Genomic DNA, 17332 nt, shown 5'->3' with positions numbered 1-17332 from the left:
AATGCTGTTCTGTGGGCAAAAGGCTTTACTGTGGACTGGCTCTCCTACCACACTGTGACCACCCTTACATATGGTTCAAACCTGGTAACCTGTTAGCTAGTCAGCTTTGACTGCTGCATAAAGAGTAGCAATGCATGCATAAAATACGTTTAGTTAATTAGCAAATTAGTAGCGATAACAACTTGTTTCTGTATTTGACCAATTTCTTTAATACTCAACAACAGCTTTCTGTTTTCACCAGGTGATAACTAAAGGACAATTAATAAATGGTGGGAAATGGCCTCATTTTAAAGAAATGACATTCCCACTCAATATTGCTCTAATGCTAAATTTATAAATATAGATATCAAGAGTATGTCACTAATGCTAATAAAACTACCTTGAGCAATATTCAGCCTTCTCATAAAAAACCTGTAAAACAATAAAATAACTTAGATATCTATTCGAAAGGAAAGTAAAGGCATTAATCAGTGAGATGGAGGTAACATAAAAATACTTCTTAGATAAAGAAAATTTTAGATAAAGAAAGTTTTAGTCTTCGTCTTGATTAAATGATAAATACTTGGTTTGGGAGAATTAAAGATCCTTGGGAGTGATGAGCACTAAAGATAAAAATGTACTGAGTTGATGTTCAACCTCAAATATTTAACTGAGGAATTGGATTTGGAACATTAAGCACTAAGTGGTCACTGTGTTTTAATGGGGGAAAAGGCAACAGGATTTAATTATCACTGAAATGTGGAGAGAAAAAGAGAAAAGCTAATGCAGTAGATAAACTGATGGTTCTTTTAAATAAAGATTATTAAATTGTATGGTCACTAGTTACAATTATAAAAATGGTCCAGTGACACTGTCTTTAAGGAAATTTCTACAGTCATAAGACAGGGGGAACTGACCCTGTTCATGGGTACATGAACGTTTCTATTCCTCTTTCTTCTAACCATAGCATTGTATCGCAGCTTATAAATTCAGAGGCTGGGGAGTTATGCACACCCAAAGGGAGTATGTGTTTAGTTACCAGCCATGTTTCGTGACCTCCTCTCGTGGTCTGAGCCCTTACTTCTGGTGGTGAATGCCATGTTCTGCTCTTTCTCAGCCGAATTGCTATTAGCATTCACCAAATCAAGACCCATAACACTTTATTTTAAAACCTGAGTTCTTCAACTGTTCAAACAAGTCATAAATTATTGAAGGCAGAACTCTAAAACACAATATACCCAATAGTTTGACAGAAGATAAAATTGTAATGCTTTTTTTCTAATTTCAGATCATTGCAATTGCCATTATGATTATTAAAATATAGAACATTAAAAAAATATTTATTTTTGAGAGAGAGAGAGAGAGAGGGCCTGAGCAGGGAAGGCGCTGAGAGAGAAGGAGAGAGAGAGGACCTGAAGTAGGTGTTGAAGTTAGACACTTAATTGACTGAGCCACCCATACACCCTGATTTTGTTATTTTATGTCAAGCACCTGGTTGAATTCAAGTAAGTGTGTGTGTGTGTGTGTGTGTGTGTGTGTGTAGAGAGAGAGAGAGACAGAGAGAGAGAGAGATACAGCTATAAATTATATAGGTATACAATATATATCAACTTTCATATCTTTAGATCATTTGTATTAATATGTAAATCAAACTAGTTTGGCATTTAAGCATTCTTTAACACAAAGCCTTAAAATGGATACTTTTTATTTTTTCTGGCAGCTGAAGAGTAGGAATGTAGTTATGCTCAAAACCAAATCTCTGCTCTTTGTGACACCTTTGGGAGCTAGTGTTACAGGGAGCCAGATAGCATTTTTGAGGAAGTTTCTTATTATAACAACCAGTTGTGTTTTCTAAGGTAATAGGTAAAGCAGACTGAGGCTGGAGAGAATGCACCAAACTCAAGTTCATTGCTGTTAGTGTAATGAGGAATATAGAAAACGTTACACGTTTCACCGTTGTCTTCTAATTCTAGTCACAATACCGGTTAGATGTAGATATGATATACATTTTGCCAGCACATGTTTTTAAAAGTCTTTCTTAAAATCTGGTTATAGAAGTACAAAATAGACTGTAATCAGTTCTTTACTTACTGTCTCACCCTGGTAGATTATATTCAGCACCTGGCTATGATGACTTCTGTGTAATAAAGGCTCATAAATCTTTGTTGGATGAATGAATATTGTTGTGTACTTTGTTTTGCAACATAATGCTCTTATATGGTTTGCAAAAAATATGTGTATTAATGTCTGTAGCTCTTAGGCTCGAGTTCTTTTTGAGGCATGTGTGTGTTTATTCATTGAATCAGTATTCTCTGAGGGGCTTCTATCTGCTAAGTCTTCAAGATTTAAGTCAAATAAAGCAAGTCCCGTCTCCTCAAGGAGCTTCCTGTCTAGGTAGAGGATGGAGCAAGGAGTGAACCTTACAGCAGATTTGGTGGCAGTTGCCTAGTTATGTTTGTATCTGGTTCCTGTGGGCAAGCACAGAGTACTGGTGGGAGCGTGGCAGGTGCAACCGCAGAGCCAAGCAAGCACTGCTAATAGAAACTTCCGTGTTCTAAGCATAGCTATTTGGAGTTTATCCTGATAGTTATGGAAAGTGAAAGTGTGTTAATGTGATCAGATTTGGGCACAGAAAGCACATTCTATCTGCAGTGTGGAAGATAGACTGGAAAGGAAGATGGACATTTTAGAGACAGAAAGACTGGTTTTGGGGGGATTACGGTAATCCTGGTGAAAAGCGATGAAGGCATGATACGACACTGTTCCTGAAAATAACCAAGAGGTGCAGGAATGGGAATAGGTAAAGCAGTAGAATTCACAGGACTTTGGTGAGTAGATAGTCATGGAGCTGAATGAGAGAGAGAAGTCTAGGTAGATGTTGGCAAACCAGTCAGCTTCCCTCTCGTGATCTTCTCTAATGTCATGCTTGCTTGGCAAAACCACAGCCCTTTTTAAAATCTACTTCTGTCTACTCCACATGAACTTCCAAGAAACTGAAAGAGAAAAACAAAGTGCTGAATAGGCTTCACAATAAATTTATGAACGTCAAGTTCATACTTCCTGCTCACTGGTAATCATACCGTGATTTCCCCTCAAACCTTCAATACCTTATTCCTCCCCTAATTCTCAGCTCATAATTTTGTATCCTACTTTATTCCTGATTGAAGCAATCAGAGGAGAACTTCTGCAGACTTTCGGTGCTACATCAACTCACCCGTCAGCATTTGGGCCCACGTATTCTGCGTTCTTGCCTGTTATCCTAAATCACGGTCGGCTCTCCACCCGCTCCCATTTCCTCTCATCTACTTGAGGACCTAATCCTAGCAATCTCCCCTCTCTTTCACCATCAACAGTTTTTTGCTTTGTACATCAGCCTACAGACATCCTATTATGTCTCCCGTCTTAGAGAATTGTCTTGACCCTACTTTTCCCATCTGCCCTGCCCAATTTCTTTGTTCCCCTTTGTAGAAAATACTTGAAGCTGTATCTATACTTGCTCTTCCAATCCTGCTCTTCCTATTTTGTCTTAAACCCACTTCAGACAGGCTATTACCCACTAGTGCTCCAGTAGCACTGCATAGGCAAGGTCACCTGTGAGCTCCAGTTTGCTCAATCTAATGCCAGTCAGCAGCAAGTGGCACAGATGATGACTCTCACCTTGACAACTCTCACTTCATTTCCAGGACTTTACAGTCTTTTGTTTTTTTCTCCTGCCTTCACAGTCACCTTTGCTGGTTTGTCTTCTTCCTGGCCTTGATGTTCAGGTGTTCTAGGGCTCCATCCTTGATCTTCATTGCTTCTCATCTTTTATTCCCTGGTGATGTTGCCAATTTCAGGTTTTAATAAGACTTACAATTCCCAGTCCAGTCCTCTTTTCCCAAATTCCAGGCCATGTAATCAGTTGCTTATTCAATATCCTCCCCTGAGGTCATCTCAAATATAACATGTAAAACAGAACTGACCTTCACCCTCCTCTGCAGATCTGCTTTACCAAACAGAGCTTTCCACATGTTGCTTAATGGCAGTTCCTTCCTGTTGTTTAGATCAAAAACCATGCATTATCCTTGAGGTTTTTTCTTTTTCTTTTTTTCTTCTCACCAACCCATGATTAATTCATCAGGAAACCATACTGGGTCTATTTTTAGAATGTGTGCACAATATGTCAAGAATCCTACCACTTACTTCCATGGCTACAGTTTGGATATGAACTGTGGGAACTGCTAGATACACACCAAAATCCATTCTTCCTTTCTTTAGAAACATAGTTGGACTAAATTTCTCCATCTTTATGTGGTTATGTCCATATGACCATTCTCTTTTGTGGAATAGAGGTGCACTTGAATGCCGGACCCACTAAACCTTCTGATCTAAGTTCCTCCATGTTATGCTCCTTTCTGCTTAGATTTAGATAAAAACAGGGGATCTCAAAAAGGTAGTTGAAAAGCTAAAAGATGGAAGCCGTCTAGATGTTGGACAGTAGTCTTCCTGACCTGCATACTAATCCAGGGATATTATACAAGCAAGAAGTAAACTTCTGTTGTGTCTAGTTGGTATATATTTAAGTCACTTTGTCATCATAAATTATTATACCCCAACATTCAATAATCTCTCAGTTGTGTAACTGAAATAGTTCTTAACCGATCTTTCCCCACATAGTCTGTTCTCATCACCAATGTTTCCTTTTAGAACTTTAGTCAGATCTCATCACTTTTCTACTCAGAACTGTGCAGTGGTTCCGCATTTCACCCACAGTAAAAGCCAAGTCCTAACAAGGGCTTCTGAAGCCCTATGTAATCTCCCCATGCACTTTATTTTTTTGTGCTTGTCTCCTACTGTTTCCCTGTCCCTTCTTCTCTCTCCCTGTCTTGCTTTGATCAGACCACCCTTCTTGTTTTTCACATACTCTAGCTGTGCTCCTCCCTCCAAGCCCTTGCACCAACTCCCCTTTCTGGAATGTTCTTGTCTCTAATATCTCTCTTCATCGTCTTCAAGTCTTCTCAAGTCTTCCCTTTTTAGCAAGGTCCATCCTGGCCACTGTATTTATAATTAGACTTTATCACCCCCCAGCATTTACAATTCGTGCTTGTTTTACGTTGTTTTCATAACACTTTTCATTTTGTAACATACTAGATAGTTTACTTATTTATTATGTTTATTGTTTATTGCCATCTCCTTTTCCTTGAAAATAGGCTCCGTGAGGGTAGGATCCTGGTCTGTGTCGTTCATCAGTATGTCCCAGGTGCCTTGAACAGGGTTTGACACATAAGTAGGTGCTTAATGAAGACATTTGGTTATGTGAATGAACTGGAGGTATAAAGCATTTGTTTTATGTTGCCTCTGTTTTAGAGGACATGTTTTGGTAGGTGGGAGCACAAGAGTTTGTTTCAAAAGTGGGAAGAAAGCACCTGAATTGAAATTGTAGCTTCACAACTGATGCAAATGCTGCTATATGCTGAAAGCCTATAGCTGAACTTTGGATTCTAAAAGTAAAGGTTATCATGCTCATAGATCTCTGGGGTGTTGGGTGTTGTGACCATCTGTTATTTAACACTCAAAGTATGTGGCTGGAAAGTATTTTTTTAAATTTTTTTATGAATGCTGTGTAGTCTTATTGAATTAGTAAAACTGTTTATTTTAAAATCAGCCTATCACTCAAGAGCCTGTTTTCACCTTATTTTACTTTTGAAAGGGCCCCTTTTTTGGGTCATCTTTTGCTCTTGTTTAAAATTCAGTGTTCAGAAGCAATTGGGTAGTAAGATATGCTTTGATGTCAAGATCCATGATGCTTTAATGTAGAAGTATATTTATAAAATTGGAGATCACAACTACAGTTCCAAAAAGAACTCCTTTACCAAGTTAACTGTTAAATAAACAGATTGGTGCTTTCTACCTCTTTATTCCCATAACCTACAAGTTGCTTGAATCTAAGGTGGGAAAGTAGTAAACAAAGAATCTTGTGTTTTTAAATTGTTATCCTTTTTTAGTTCTAGACTAATAAAAATAATAACTAATATTGGGAAGCTGAATAACTGGTATTTAGCAAGTCACTAAGTAGTAATTACAGAGCTTAAAAAAACACTGTAAATACATATTCTTCATTGAATTGGTGAAATCTGACAGGAAATAGAGAGAGAACCTACTTGGCATGCTGAAGGTTAATGGTTTGCTTGGCTATGTCTAAAGTACAGTGAGACACAAGCTGCGTTCTTAGCCCTTCTCACTTGCNACTTGGCATGCTGAAGGTTAATGGTTTGCTTGGCTATGTCTAAAGTAGTGAGACACAAGCTGCGTTCTTAGCCCTTCTCACTTGTATCTAAATATCACCAAGAATGCTACAGAATTGAGGAGGAAGCCAGGTACCTAGAAGTTTATCTTACTGTTAATGGAGGATAAAAAATGAAACAGTCTTTATAAGTTCTAAAACATCTCTGATCTCTTTTTTCTCCCTTCTTCCCTATAAGTCATTTCCAGCCATGTAGTTATTTGATGTGTACTTAACTCTTCTGCTATGCTGGCACTGTTTTTTTGTTTGTTTGTTTTTAAGTTGTTGTAAGTTTAAATTATTTTGGCTTGTTGAAGCTTAACTATTACCCATGTTGATATTTTCGGTGGTGTAAAGTGCAGTAAAAAAAAAAAAAAACCCTAGTAATTTAGAAAATGTAGTGAAAACATTTGTGCTTCAGTGGAAAACTATGCATTGTTTATATGTAGGACATCTTTCTGGGTTATCCAGTTCCAGTTACTTATTTGTTTGTTTGTTTGTTTAGAATTGAGAGAGAGAGAGAGACAGACAGAGACAAAGTGGGGGAGGGAGACACAGAATCCGAAAGCAGGCTGTAGACTCTGAGCTATCAGCTCAGAGCCTGATGCAGGGCTTGAACCCACGAACCGTGAGAGTATGACCTGAGCCAAAGCTGGATGCTTAACTGACTGAGCCACGCAGGTGCCCCTCCATTTCCAGTCTTTGACTGTGCTGGAGCAGTTGTAAAATTCCTCCTCTCCTTTCCTTCTCCCTCTACTCCTCCCTGACAGGAGGGAACTAAATAGGAAACTAAAATAGATCCAAAGTTAGAGTTGAGTATTGAGTTGACTTACTAATTCAGAATCTACCATTGTAGGAACCAAATACCAAATATGTACTTTTCTCCCTTTTCCCCTCTTTAATGTCTCTAAACAACTGAGCCACTTTGAAAAACAATGCAAAACAAAATCTTGACACTTGTAAACATTTGTACTTTGTGTGTAGCCTTTATATATATATATATATAGTCTAGACTGCTGTCTGAAAAAAAATAGTAAATATTTGACCAGGGTTCTATTATTTCTTACAATTTCACATGTGTATACCCTAACTTTTATAAGCATCGTAGACTTCCAGACTAGGTTTCAAGTACCTGCCCCCAAGTACTATTTTTACAGTGGAAACAAGAAAGAAAGAATGATTTTCTGTGACTTCTGACCAGGTCACCACCACTGTTAGAAAAGAGCAGCATTAAACATTTTGGAAATTTTCTGCTTCACTGTTCTCGTGACATTGCCTTCAGAAGTACATGTTCTTTAAATTTGAATTTAAATTAGAAAAATTTGTGGGTGGGGGAACAACTGTTCTGATTTATAGCCATGGGAGAAAGATGCCTTAGTGAAAAAATAATAATTTGAAAGGTCAGTCTGTAACATTGTAGGGGAGGAGGGGGTGAATTAACATTTATAATACTTTTAGTGTTTGTTTCTTCAGTTTTCAGATTTCCTTTGGAGAGCAAGAAATATTAAACAAACATTTCTTGTTTTTGTGGAAAATAAGATAAGAAATAAGACTTCTTTAATTTGAAAGAGTGTGATTGGTGAATTTGATTAAAATGTTTTATGTATGAAGAAAATAGTTCACGGTGGCTGGGTGGTTCAGTCAGTTGAGCATCTGAATCTTGATTTCAGCTCAGGTCATGATCCCAGGGTCATGGGATCAAGTCCTCCATTGCACTCCACACTGTGTGTGGAGCCTGCTTAAGATTCTCTTTCTTTTTTTCTCTTTCTCTCTCTCTCAAATTATTAAAAAAAAAGAAGAAGAAAATAGTATATAACACTGTATGTTAAAAAATAATCATTAAAAAATCATTCATTAGTTACAAAACTACAGTAAGTGTTAATTTAACAAATTCCATTGATATTTAAAATATTATAAAATGGCATCTACTATATATGGAATTCTTACACTTTGCACTTTGTGTCATATTCAGTAATGATAGATTAACTTAAGACTTTCTCCCTCTGGCGGTATAACATATGTTTCTGCAACGAAACTACAAAGCACTTTATGAACATCTTTTATTTTTAGTTGGAATCTTTTTTGTTCCCTTTGTTTCCCATTTTTCCTACCCATGATACGGTATCATGAAAAAGATGTTAACTACTAAACATAGAAAATGAGAGAAAGCAAAGCATAAGGTTCAACATAAGTACTAATTTAAAATCAGGTCTTACTTAGTCATATTGATATCAGACAGTTTTAGTCCATAAAAAAATCCCTCAACTACTATTATGAACCTTATTTTTTAAATTACTTTTTAAAAACTTAGAAGTGTGTGCTTATACAAATGTTTGTATAAGCATTAATATATTTTTATTATTACATAAAACATTTAAATTCCTAGTTTGATGTACTTGAAAGTGAATTAGTTGGAATCATTAATAATCATTACTTATATTATTAACTTTTTTATTTGATTATGTATCAGAGTAATACTCTCTTATGAGTTTGAAAAGACTTCCGGCTCACCACTTAAGTAACAGACATCTTAAATATCAGCAAAAATCTAAATGGTGTTGTAGGGAATGAAAAACTCTTTCGTCCTCTTCAGTGTCTGGGGGTGACACATGAAACTGACAAAAGAGAGATTAACAGTAGAAAAGTTCTGGGGTGGCTGCGGGGCTCAGTTAGTTAAGGGTCCAGCTCTTGATTTTGGCTCAGGTCAGAATCTCAGAGTGCGTGGGATGAAGCCCCCTCTCTGTGCTCTGTGCTGACAGTGCAGTGCCTGCTTGGGATGTTTTCTTTCCTTCCCTCTCCCTCTCTCTCTCCATCTCTCTCTGCCCCTTCCCTGCTCATGCTCTCTCAAAAACAAAAACAGGGCAAAAGGGCTGTTTCATATGCACACAGGGGAGGAGGGGCTCACAGCAGATAATTGAAACCTCAAAGAGGCTTATATACCCCTTTAATAAAGGATAATAAAGTGCTGTAGAGACCAGACAGGAAAAGTGATTTGGGCTTTAGAGCCTGTTAGGGTGAGTTGTGGGAAGGTGACTGGGAAATGTTTAATAAATAAGGGTTGTTTGGTAAGGTTTATTATGCAGACTCAAGTTATCTCAGATGGTAAGAGTTGTTCCTGGAGTCATTGTGTTCTTCTCTCCCTGTTGTAAAGGTATCCCTCCCTTTACAAAGGGAAATTTATGCCCTGCTTTGAGTTGGAAAGGGGGTGGACTGATTGTTTCTAACATGTTTGCTGTTTCTTAATTGCCTTCAGTGCAAAATAATCCTTATGCTAAAGTGGCATATTCTGAAACTCTTCACTAGATATGGGAAAAAGAATTCATTTAAAATTGTTTTAGTTGATATTTCCATTATAGAAATGCAGAAGAGGTGCATTTGGTTTGTCAGTTTTATTTTGGGCTTGTTGCATATTTTAACAGTACCTTATTAATCATCCTAAGAAAATTACCTAATTTCCTTTAATTCAAATAATTTTTGAGTAAAGCAAAAAAAGTTATTCCGCAATGAAAAACCTAATCACTTGTGTTACAAAGATGACTACTTAGGCAATCAGTGGAAGCTTATTGTGTATTTAATGCAGGACATAATCACTGTTTTTTCTTGGGTTGTAACACCATTGGATTGCTACACCGTTTATAGTCACCAGTCCCTCAGCCACACCACTTCTTTGTACTTGTCCAGAATTTTCATCAATGAGTAGAGTGTATTCAAGAACTTTCCTTTCTTTTTACTTCATTCCCATAGGCCTGATAAAGTGTTTTAATCTTCAGCCACCTGCAAAGATCTTATGATTTGAGGGACCCCACTGAGGGAACATACCCTAATGTGTCTGAGACTCTAATATTAAGTTACACAAAAGTTAATCTCAGTTGCTATTTTTTATAGGTGATATCGGCTATATCAGCAATGCATGAATGCATTCTTTATTTAAAAATTACATTACAGATGGCTCAGTCAGTTGAGCATCTGACTCTTAATTTTGGCTCAGGTCTTGATCTCAGGGTCATGGGATTGAACCCCATGTTGGGCTCCATGCTGAGCATGGAGCTTGTATTAAGATTCTCTCTCTCCCGTTCTCTCCCTCTTCCCCACTTGCGCTCACTCTCTCTCTCAAATAAAAAATTTTTTTAAACATGTAAAAAAGAAATAAAAATAAAAATTATATTACAGGTAATTCTAAAGCCTCTCTTTTGCCTTTCTGATGGGCCTTTAAGTTCATTTCCTCCCCAACCTTTCTGGAAGGAAACCATTTGAATTTGGTATATATTTTTCCAGATCTCTCTCTATTAATATATATTAAAGTATTCCATGTACATGTGCTTTTCCTAAATGGTGTCATACTGTATAATTTTTTCGTGACTTATGTTTGTATTCAGTGGTTTGTCTTGGTGACTTCTTCATGTTAGTCCCTGTGTAGTCCCTGCACATTCCTCTAAGCTGTGCATTTACCATAAATCAGCTTAGTTATTCCCCTATTGGTGTATATTGGTGTAAATATATTTATTTTCACTTTTAATTTTTTATTATTAAAATTTTTTTAATCTGTTTATAATTTTTTAATTTTTTCTTTTTGAGAGAGCGTGAGCATGAGTGACTGAAGGGCAGAGAGAGAGAGAGAGATGGAGAGAGAGTGAGTGAAGCAGGGCTCACCTGGGGCTTGTGCTCACCCAGAGTGGGGCTAGACCTCACCTGATGTGGGATTCGAACTCATGAACTGTGAGATCATAACCTGAACCGAAGTCAGTTGCATAACTGAGCCACCCAGGCTCACTACTTTTTACTTTTTTTAATTATTAAAGTGTAATTGACACAGTGTTATAGTAGTTTGTACGGTGTACAACGTATTGATTCAACAAATCTGTAGGTTACTCGGTGCTCACAATAAGTGTAGTCGCCATCTGTCCCCATACAGCCTTATTGCAATAGTATTGACTACAGTCCCTGTTATCTCTGTGACTTATTTTATAACTGGAAGTTTGCATCTCTTTATCCCCTGTATCTATTTCACCCATCCCCTCCCTTTTGTTCCCCTCTGGCAACCATGAATTTGATCTCTGTAGTTAAGAGTGTGTTCACTTTGTTTTTTAGATTCTATTAAGTGAAATCATATGGCATTTGTCTTTCTCTGTCTGACTTATTTCACTTTGCATAATATCTCCATATTATTGCAAATGGCAAGATCCCATTCTTTTTTATGGGTGAGTAATAATCCACAATATATAAGCATGTACATGCTTAATTTGCATACATATGCTTAATTTGCCACAAATACACAATGTTGAGTTAGGTTGTGGACATTTGCATTTTCACAAATATCTTTTTCTTTCTTCCCAAATAGGTTGAAAACAGACCAAAGTATTATGGAAGAGAGTAAGTATGGATTATGAGAAAACATTTTATAGATTGGAATGTGTAAGAGAGGCAGGTAAATGAATGCTTCTAGTAAAAATAAAAGCAAAATGAAGGAGGTATTCAAGTTTGCATGAGTTAAATTCATTTTTTGTTACAAATAGAATTATTCTTTCTTTAAAATGTTTTTTTAAAAAATTTATTTCTGAGAGAGAGAGAGACAGCATGAGCAGGGGAGGGTCGGAGAGAGAGGGAGACACAGAATCCGAAGCAGGCTCCAGGCTCTAAGCTGTCTGTCAGCATAGAGCTCGACGCGGGCCTCGAACCCATGAACCATGAGATCATGACCTGAGCCGAAGTCAGACGCTTAACTGACTGAGCCACCCAAGTGCCCCACAAATAGAATTATTCTAATTAGTGAAAATGGGGAAAATAAAGATAAGCATAGAGAAGAAAATAGCATGGAAAAATGTTAAACATGCTGTTCATATAGATAAGTAATAGTAGATATATATGAGGAAAATATATATGATTGTGTGTATGTATATTAAGCATATCGATATATATTCGCATATGTACATACAGTGGGTTGGGGTGGTTTTTTTGTATATTTACACTTTTTTTATTTTCTAAATATTCTACAAATGAACTTATGCAGAAATAACTAATGTTAATAATTTGAAATGTTACCTTCTGAGGCTCTGTTTTCCTAATGGTTTTACAAAAATGGGATATTATACATATAATTTTATAGTCTGATTTTCCACTTAATATTAATAATGAGCATTTTTCTCTTTTATGAAAAATGCAATAATTTTTAAAATTCTATTAGTTTTTATGATTATAATAAAAAAGTATAGGCCTTTGGAAAGAGGAATAAAAATCACCTATAATCCCATCATTCTTCAAATAAAATCATTTGTTTTTCAAGGCTTAAGATCCTATCAGATAAATAGTGATGTATATAGCAAATATTTTAAATATCTTTCAAAATTCTGTTTAAGTTTTCGACACGTTTGTGAATAGAACACAGATACATAAGTTGGGGGGAGCCGCTGCTGTTTTTTATAGCTATACCATAGTTTAGTCACTTTGCTGCCTCTGGCATTTAGTTTGCTTTTAAACTGTATTATTAAAAATAATACCATCAGAAACATCGTGCATAAAGCTTTTTTGGGGATTGAAATTTTGGTTCAGCTGACATGAACAGTTTTACAGTTCTTTAAATACCCATGTTGTCAAGTTCTTTTCCAAAATTTGTGTGCTTTGATGAGATTTTCTTTTAAATTAATTGAGTTTTAAAAAACAAATAAATATTGAATTTTACTAATTTGATTAATTAATGTCATTTAAACGTAAAACAGAAAGCCAGTGTGCTAATCTAATGGTATGTGTTACTAGCAGAGATAAATTCCATCTTCTAGCCTCCTGCAATGTCTGATGGACCCAGTTCTGAACGATTGAGGAATGCATGGAAATAAGAAATTCCCGGAGTCTGCTTTCAGACCTGGCTGCTCTGATTGTCATGATTTGAACATTTGTATCATGAACTGTTTTAGGACTTGAATTGAGAAAGACTGAACCAGTCTCCTGAGAAAGACTCCAGAAGCTTGGCACTTACCCCCCTGGTATAGTTCCTAAATTATTAAGGTGCCATTTCAGGGCCTTTTAAATGTATCATTCTAAAATCAAGTGACTTTTGTTTCTTTCATACCAGAAAAAACCGCAGTTTCACTTGAGCAGTTTCTCAATTCAGTTATCCTTGAATTACTGAAAGGCTGTAATGTACATGTAAGTTCTCTGTAAATTGTAGGTCACCATACAAATATAAGGTGGTTTTTGATTTTTAGTATTAATCATCAGTCACCGCTGCCAGTTTCTTTCTTTGTCAATGTTTCCTGTCAGAATGCTATAGATGAATCCACTGCCTTTGTTTAAAGCATGTGTTATTTATGTTTTTTCTTCATGCTTTTTTCCCTGTTAATCAAAAATAGGGTTTTAGCAGCGAGTGAAAGCAAGTATTCCTGTTGTTTGCTTTTGGCTTGAGTATCCAGTGATGCAGATTATGCACATTATTGGGCAATCATGCCAATTAAGGGCAACCCAGGGTCCTGGAAGATTGCCAGCATAGACTGTGAGCCAAAATTCTGGAGCAGTGCCACGAGTGTGAAGGGAGGAAATGGGACACATTTTTGTCTATTTTCTAGTATGTCCATATGGTCAGCTGGCTACATAAGAAGGAAACTGTCCTCTTGAGAGAGGTGGTTTGATCTTCCCTTAGATAGATGTGAATTTTGATTTCACAATTGTTAAATGAATTGGAGAACTACTTTGGTGCGGTTCTCCGTACCGCAGAGAAGCTGGCCAGGAGCCAGGCCCAGAGAAACAGAAGCAGAGTTAAACCCAACTGCTCCCCTTCGATTCTCTGGCAGTACTTTGTCTAGGTGGAGGGTTTTTGTTTTATCCTGCTTTATTGAGAAAGGTGGGAAGCATTCAGTTTCTGCATTGACTTTTCTCGTAGATTTCACGGCATGATCTCCCGAGAAGAAGCAGACCAGCTCTTGAGTGTAGCTGAGGGGAGTTACCTCATTCGCGAGAGCCAGCGTCAGCCAGGGACCTACACTTTGGCTTTAAGGTTGGTCGTGGACCTGTAATTATAACTGTGCTTCATTTAAAACCCTCTTAATAGAGGGCTTTCAATTTTAAAAGCATCCAGCATGTAATTGAATTGGTTCTTGTTTTCTTGGGACCTAATTACCATTTTAATAGCTTTGAGACCCTTAAAAAATTCCTCATGAATGGTAGCACTCAGTAATTAAGAACTGAAAAACTTTTAAAGCATTTTTATTGTAGCTGCTTTCTTCTGTTTCATCTTCCCCGTTCTCCCCCTCTGTCCTGCTGTGTCAGCTCCCATCTATTTTTTGAATAAGGAAGGGAACTAAGACCTTTGTAACTCATAAAATTAAAGCCAATATCATTTCTCTTAGGATGGCTTTTGGTTGAAGCTGCTTTTCTTGGGAGCTCTTGGCTCTTTCCTGTCAACTAAACTTTGCCTAGTATTTTGGCTGTTCTTACCTTATAGTACAGTGCCCAGAAACTAATATTTCCATTAACTGTGCAATAAAAACAGAACAGTAACACAATAGCCTAGCATGCTTATCCACTGGGCTTACCTTATGTCAGGCCTTGACCCTCATTTAATCTTCTCAGCAACGCTATGTTCTGTTAGCTATGTTCTGTTACTATCGCCACTTTACGGATGAGAGAACTGAGGGCCTAGTGATTGAATAACTTGGCCAAGATCATACGTTTAATTATTTGTATAGCTGATACTTGAACCCAGATACTCTGGCGTCAGAGTCTGTGCTCTTACTCTACAGTGCTGCCTCTCCAAAGGTTTGGAATACTTATCCATGGTCTTCGTTCATTCATTCATCTATTCTTTTGAAAAGACTTAAAAGCAGAAGCTTCCCAAGCAAAAGGTCAAAGACATGACAGTTTCTTTTGGTAGCTACAAGGAGAGAACAGAAAGATGATATTGTTGCTCTAATATGAATGTGTCAAACGCCTTCTCCAATCACTTATGCCTGTTTGAATGAGCAGGGACTGCTCTTACTCTCATCCACAAGACTTAATCTTTCTGACAAGAAGAACGATATAATTCGGTATTATTTCCTCCTGAATTCTAGATTAATTGTGTACTTGGAGAATAAAGCTTGTTGCAGGCATGGAAATCGGCTTTTTATGGCAAATTATAAAGTGTAAATCCCCCTTCAATTATTTAATTATATTGTTTTTCAGGTTTAAATTGTGGCATACAGGGGAAAAAAATCTGGGCTGGGAATTCAAATATTTATTTTATTACCACTAAATGAACTAAAAACTGATTCGGCATAAGTCACACAGAATTTCCTAAAGTCAGTTTTTTCCTCTTTCTACTCCTAACGTTTTGTAATTCTAGGATTCTGCAACACCCCATTTTCAAATAGTCTGGTCATCTGTGTGTCTGGGGTAAATGAGCGTACATGTAAAGATTTATGGACCAGAATAACAAAGAAGGAAGGATGGGGGGGAAGGGAGAGGAAGAGACAGGTGTCTGCACAACACTCTCTTCCTTTCCCCTTTATTGCCATCTGCCCTAGGTCCCTCTGAGATCACATAGTAAGTTACAGAACTGAATTTGAGCTCGGTGTTCCCTCATTGCAAAGTTCAGGTACTTTCCATTATGCCATATTGCCACTCATTTTCTAGCGTGGCTGTCACTCAGTTTTCACTGAAGGACATCTGTAAACACCCTAGGGTCAAGGGTTTAGTGTGGAGGAAAGTAGCACCCAGAGCCCCCAAGCTCTGCCTCATTCCCACCCTCTTACCCTCTCTCATGCTACTCCTCACTGCAATTTTATAATCACTTCCCATCCACTCCAGCCCAGGAAATCCTAGAATAGAAATTAGAGAATAGATGAACATAGATTGTTGGGAATGTTTTTAATTCATATGTCTGGGGGAAACACACAGCCTTCCTTTTGTTATTGAAAGTGACCGTAAAATTGTCACATGGAAAAGAAATAGTAATGAGTGAAAGGGGCAGTCGTGGGAGTAGGGAATTTGTGAATATACATTGTGAGTAATTTATATGCTAAAATACGATCTTCCTTGCTTTGAGCTAGATGTACAGCAGGGAAGTGTTAAGAAGAATATGTAAGTAAGTCATATTGATATGTCTGATACTCCCCATTTCAAACGGTGATTGTCCCAATTCACATCAATTTGTTTTGTTTTTAACATAATGCACGATCTCTTAGGGAACCAGTTTTGTAATTTATAGCCGTCAACGTTCATTATGCATTTACTGTGTTAACCATAGGCCCTGAAGTTAGGAGCGCATCCTTGAAGTCAGGCTGCTCCATTGGCACCTCAACCTCTTTGTGTCCAAAACGGAACTCCACACTTTTACTCCCAGATAGGCTGTAACATCTGTATTCCCTTTATTACTGGTGACACTAGGGTTTTGTCCGTCCACAGGGGCTGAAGCCGAGACCTCGCTTTTCTCTTTTCTCTTAGCTCTGTTTTCAGCTGTGTGTAGGCCCCGGCCCTACTGCCGTCAGAGGCCCTCCCCTCACATCACAGCAGACACTGTATCCCATATCAAATATATGGTTTTTGGTGTTAAGATTGTTTAGGTTTTCAAAAAAGTTATTGCTTTTAAAATTAACTTTAATGTTGAATTTTTTCCTTTTGTATTTGAGAGCACAACTTTTTTTGTTCTCTTCATATTTCACACCATTTCATAGACTGGAAAGCCCAAGGTACTGTGCCTGTATTATCTCATGGTGAAGAGGACTTTTTCTTCTGGCTCATCTCGCACTGCCAAACCCAACAGTCTTTTATTGTTTCAGGATTTCTCAAACTCTACCCTTCTTTTTGATTTCAAGATTAGTTCCATAACTGCTTGCAAGTCTCCCTCTCCCCAGCGTTGTCCCCTTGAATGTGTCTTACACAGTATCATCAATGACCAATCTTAAAACCTCATGCAGTGCTCAGCAAAGCTGTGGTGGTTAGTGGGGCACCGGTTTTCCAAGAACACACCTCCCTCCATCATAGGCATCTCCCGCTACTATGGGGCCTTGTCCTTCATTGATGATCTCTGTGTATAATGTGAGGTGTTACACGAGGGAGTAGGTATTGTACGTGTGCCATCACAGTACCAGTTCTTCTGTAATCTGAAAGGAGATTCCCGTTGCA

General features: G+C 37.5%; 1 protein-coding gene across 1 annotated transcript in view; it reads left to right on the top strand.

Annotated features, from left to right (window-relative positions):
* Positions 1-17332, top strand: part of CHN1 (chimerin 1) — a 154109-nt gene that overhangs the window by 6604 nt on the left and 130173 nt on the right. Inside the window, exons 2-3 of the mRNA XM_077751139.1 lie at positions 11580-11611; positions 14112-14225. Coding sequence (XP_077607265.1) covers positions 14122-14225 — 104 coding nt within the window. The 5' untranslated portion in view covers positions 11580-11611; positions 14112-14121. The remainder of the gene's footprint in view (positions 1-11579; positions 11612-14111; positions 14226-17332) is intronic.

This window comes from Crocuta crocuta, unplaced genomic scaffold (genome assembly GCF_008692635.1).
Source record: "Crocuta crocuta isolate KB4526 unplaced genomic scaffold, BGI_CrCroc_1.0 scaffold219, whole genome shotgun sequence".
Classification (NCBI taxonomy): domain Eukaryota; kingdom Metazoa; phylum Chordata; class Mammalia; order Carnivora; family Hyaenidae; genus Crocuta; species Crocuta crocuta.
The sequence above is the reverse complement of the archived record's forward strand: the minus strand, read 5'-3'. Positions and strand labels throughout refer to the sequence as shown.